Source organism: Centropristis striata, chromosome 23 (genome assembly GCF_030273125.1).
Source record: "Centropristis striata isolate RG_2023a ecotype Rhode Island chromosome 23, C.striata_1.0, whole genome shotgun sequence".
In the NCBI taxonomy this organism is placed as follows: Eukaryota; Metazoa; Chordata; class Actinopteri; order Perciformes; family Serranidae; genus Centropristis; species Centropristis striata.
Genome location: NC_081539.1, coordinates 9204088 through 9207905, shown reverse-complemented (window position 1 = coordinate 9207905; position 3818 = coordinate 9204088). Strand labels below are relative to the sequence as shown.

The 3818-nt window shown below is 36.0% G+C and overlaps 1 protein-coding gene across 1 annotated transcript in view; it reads right to left on the bottom strand.

The window, feature by feature from the left end:
- Positions 1 to 1319: 1319 nt before the first annotated feature.
- Positions 1320 to 3818, bottom strand: part of LOC131962033 (collagen alpha-1(XVIII) chain-like) — an 81857-nt gene continuing 79358 nt past the window's right edge. Inside the window, exons 42-45 of the mRNA XM_059326982.1 lie at positions 3753 to 3815; positions 2627 to 2824; positions 2394 to 2509; positions 1320 to 2299 (exon numbers count right to left, since the gene is read on the bottom strand). Of these exons, the coding sequence (XP_059182965.1) occupies positions 2098 to 2299; positions 2394 to 2509; positions 2627 to 2824; positions 3753 to 3815 (579 nt within the window). The 3' untranslated portion in view covers positions 1320 to 2097. The remainder of the gene's footprint in view (positions 2300 to 2393; positions 2510 to 2626; positions 2825 to 3752; positions 3816 to 3818) is intronic.

The following is a 3818-nucleotide window of genomic DNA, read 5'->3' as shown; positions in this document are numbered from 1 at the left end:
TGCAGCACTTCCGGGCTACTGCCTTCAGATTAAAAGCATCCCGTTTGACCTCATATGACCCTGTTATAGACTTTTTCTTGTTGTTTTTTTTTAAAAAACTCTAATTAACCAGCGAGATGCAACATTTTGTGGTGATAATTATTCCAATACGTACCTTTATTTTTTATTTGGGATATGCCCATTAAATTTTTTTTTTTTTTTTAAAACAATTTCTGTCATTACGCCAGCAGTATATTGATAAAAACAAACTTAGAAAACGAAAAAGAAGAGAAAAGCATTATTTATTTGTATTTGTATATATTTTAACAATACAGAAACTTTTTTGGAATCGCCGTGATTAAATATTTAGTTTATACTTTTTAGCACTTTTATTTTGAAGTCTACACCGGGAAAAGAAAGTTATGTCTCGCACAATAACAAAATATTTTAGAACTTTTTTCTATTTGAAAAAATATTAGGATAATTAATTAAAAATTTTCGAGTTTATTCTCGTGATTAATTAAATATTTACGACTTTATTCTCGTAATTAATTAAATAATTTCGAGTTTATTCTCGTATTTAAATATTTACGACTTTAATCCCGTAATTATTTACACCTTTAATCTCGTAATTTAATTTAAAAAAAATTCTAAATGTGGCCCTAATACTTCGTTGTACAAACAAACAATTGAACGTAATACATTTGTTTAAGGCGGCAACAACGTAACAAAATACAATAATAAATTATAACTAAAACTGACATGTGTATGTTTTTCTCTTGCTCCTGTCAGGTATTTGAGTTAATTTGTGCATTGATATAAAAAATAAATATTAAACAAGAACAGATTATGAAAAGAGAAAACTTTATTCAACAAAGCACCAATATTTATACAAAACCATGTGCTCTCACTTTTCCCCCAGTACTTCTTTTTCTACTACTCTGCATGAAAACATCAGCTTTTTTTTTTTCAATCTTATCTCTACACTAGGTGGAATTTTGTTTTGGCTGTTAACATTCTCTAGAAATCTAAAAACATTTAAAAAATCTGTACAAAAAAATAGAAAAAAAGTGAGAAGAAACAGTCATTAGACAAACAAACGATAAATTACATTCTTAAATTTAATCATCTGATTTCATGTTATGTGCTGTGACGGTATAAATAAATCATTGAATTTAAATTAAATAGCCTATTGAGAGAAAAAGCTGCGAAGATGTGAGATCACCAAGATGTATGAAAAGCTACAACACAAACAACACATTCAAGGATGAAAATGTTGAACTAGAAAATATATTTAAAATAAAGTACAGTGCATCAAAAATGACTTTGGTGGCAACACTGGTTGTCTGGTCCTCCCACTGTTGGACGAGGGACTATGTAAGTTATGGAAACAAATTTACAGATTTTTTTAAAAACTCCCCACGACAACCTGTAAACAAAACAGTGAGAGTAGCTTTATGCTTCCATCACAACAGTCTTTGGAAATCTACTTTTTTTTAAAACTGCCACGTTCCTGCTGCATCTTCAGTCTCTTGAACAAAAAAAAGAGACAATAAACTTGAAAGAAAGACATTTTGTCCTCAACACACCTCAGCTACTACATGGGGGGAAAAGCATTTGTGCTACTTTTTATTTAATGTGACACAGTTGTGTCATTGGATAAAGCTTAAATGTGCTGCATGTATCATTTTAACATTAGTCATTACCACATTCTCTGGCAGCCTCCCTCAGCCACTGTGTTGCATTTTACATTATGTGCCACCAGGTTGAATATAAGGAGAAATCTTCTGGATTGCTTTACAACACAAAGAGGCCTTCCTTTAAGGAGCAAATTTGGATTGGAAGCAGTCCACAAAGGCTTCCGATTTTACGGCATATCATGAACTTCCTGTCAGTTTACAATCCAGGTTTATATCTTGGCTGTTGTCTGCTTTGTGAAAGAGTGTTGATGTGGTCCCCTCTTTAAAAAAAAAAACACAAAAAGCTACACGTAGCACCAAAGATGTGCTGAAAACAACATCCTTTTCAAGGAAAGACAAATCTTCTCCCCGAGTGTTTAGTGTTTACTGGGGGCCGGCTGGTGTGGGTTCCTTAGTGGAGTGGTATGGCAGCAGGGATTTAAAGGTTTTTGTGTGTCTCGATGCAAAGAACGATGTACTGGTTGGAGCAGCTCCGCGTCTGCTGACCCAGGAGCAGACCTGAGGTCAGGCTGGACGACTGGCCCATGACAGACATGTGGTCCGCTCGCCACGTCTCACAGTGTTTGTCCACCACTCGGAGACCCCTGCTGTTGGTGCCGTGCCAGATACTCTTCAGAGGCCTGAGAGATAGATGATAGAATATCAAAATGACAGAATATATCAAAACAACAACAACAGACAGAAACAAGGAGGGAGTCGATCGAGTTTACTGACCAAAAGGGGTCAGCTAAAACATCCCGGCCGTCAAAGGAGTAGATAGGTATCCTGGCGTCCATCGCCCCCCCGTCGCCATTGAAAATTGACCGCCAGTTCCTAAACATCACGTCTCCCTACAAGAACACACGTCGTGAGTGAGAAGTGATTTGTCTGTGGACGGCTCCTGCATGACAACAGCTTAGTGCAAGTATTTGTTGAACGGTAAACAAACAGCAGGAGAGCAGACTCACTCTGAGGTTGGTAACTGGCAGAGTGTCCCGGAAACCAGGGTAGACCACGTGGACCAGGTCCTGCCGGTGGGAGGAAATGAAGGCACGGTAGTTTGGTGCCAGACCCATCGCCTTGGCTTGCTCGTAACACATCCGGTCGGCTGTGTCCAGCCCCATCATGTCCCCTGAGTGCGGCTGGTTCAGGGCCACCAGGTTGAGCTGCAACAGATCAGTGTTAGTCCACTGCATGAGAGAATATGGTCTGGTATATCATTTAACAGTAACACCTCAGAGTCTTTAGTCAACTCTGCACAAAAAAGCCACATTGTTGCAGTTTTCATGCATTTTGAAAACAAATGAAAAGTATTCTGCATGAAAACATTCAGCTTTTCTTTCAATTATATATCTACACTAGGGGGAGTTTTGTTTTGGCTGTTAACATTCTCTAGAAATCTATAAAACGTTTTTTTAAATCTGTAATAAAAATTGGAAAAAAAGAGGCAAAAAGTGAGAAGAAACAGTCATTAGACAAACAAACGATAAATTACATTCTTAAATTTAATCATCTGATTTCATGTTATGTGCTGTGACGGTATGAATAAATAATTGAATTTAAATTCAAATAAATGAAGAGAACCATATAAAAAACATTAAATGTCCCTAACTTTTTTTTTTTAAAAAGCATGTGAAACATAATAAATATTAATGTTTGGAAAAAATCTCTATGAGAGATTGAGAAGTCGAGGCAAGTAAGAAAAAAAAATCTGCCAATCCATTTTTTGCCAGGATAATATTTTTGAATTTTTTTTCATCTGTGAAACAGGTAAAAAATAAAAATCTTGACAGGCAGAAAAACAAAGACTCCCCAGGATAATAATTTTAGGTTTGTTTTTCATCATCAAACACGTGATTCTTTTTGTTTTTGCCAGTGTTTGTTGTTGTTATGCTGTAACTCATTTTAGCCCACAAGACCCACTTGGAAGAAAATATGAATGCTTTTTAGTCCTATTACCAACATACATCAGCCTCTTGTGGCTAAAATGAGTATTACAACATTGTTTTTCATCTGCAAAAACTTCCAACGTAAAAAGAAAGGGAGTCAAGCAAGTTACATTAATTGAAACAATAAAATCTCACTGATACTCACCCTTTCGTTAACTGAACGTATTCTTTCCATCGTGTCTCCTCTTATCTGATATGAAACTCGAGGCTA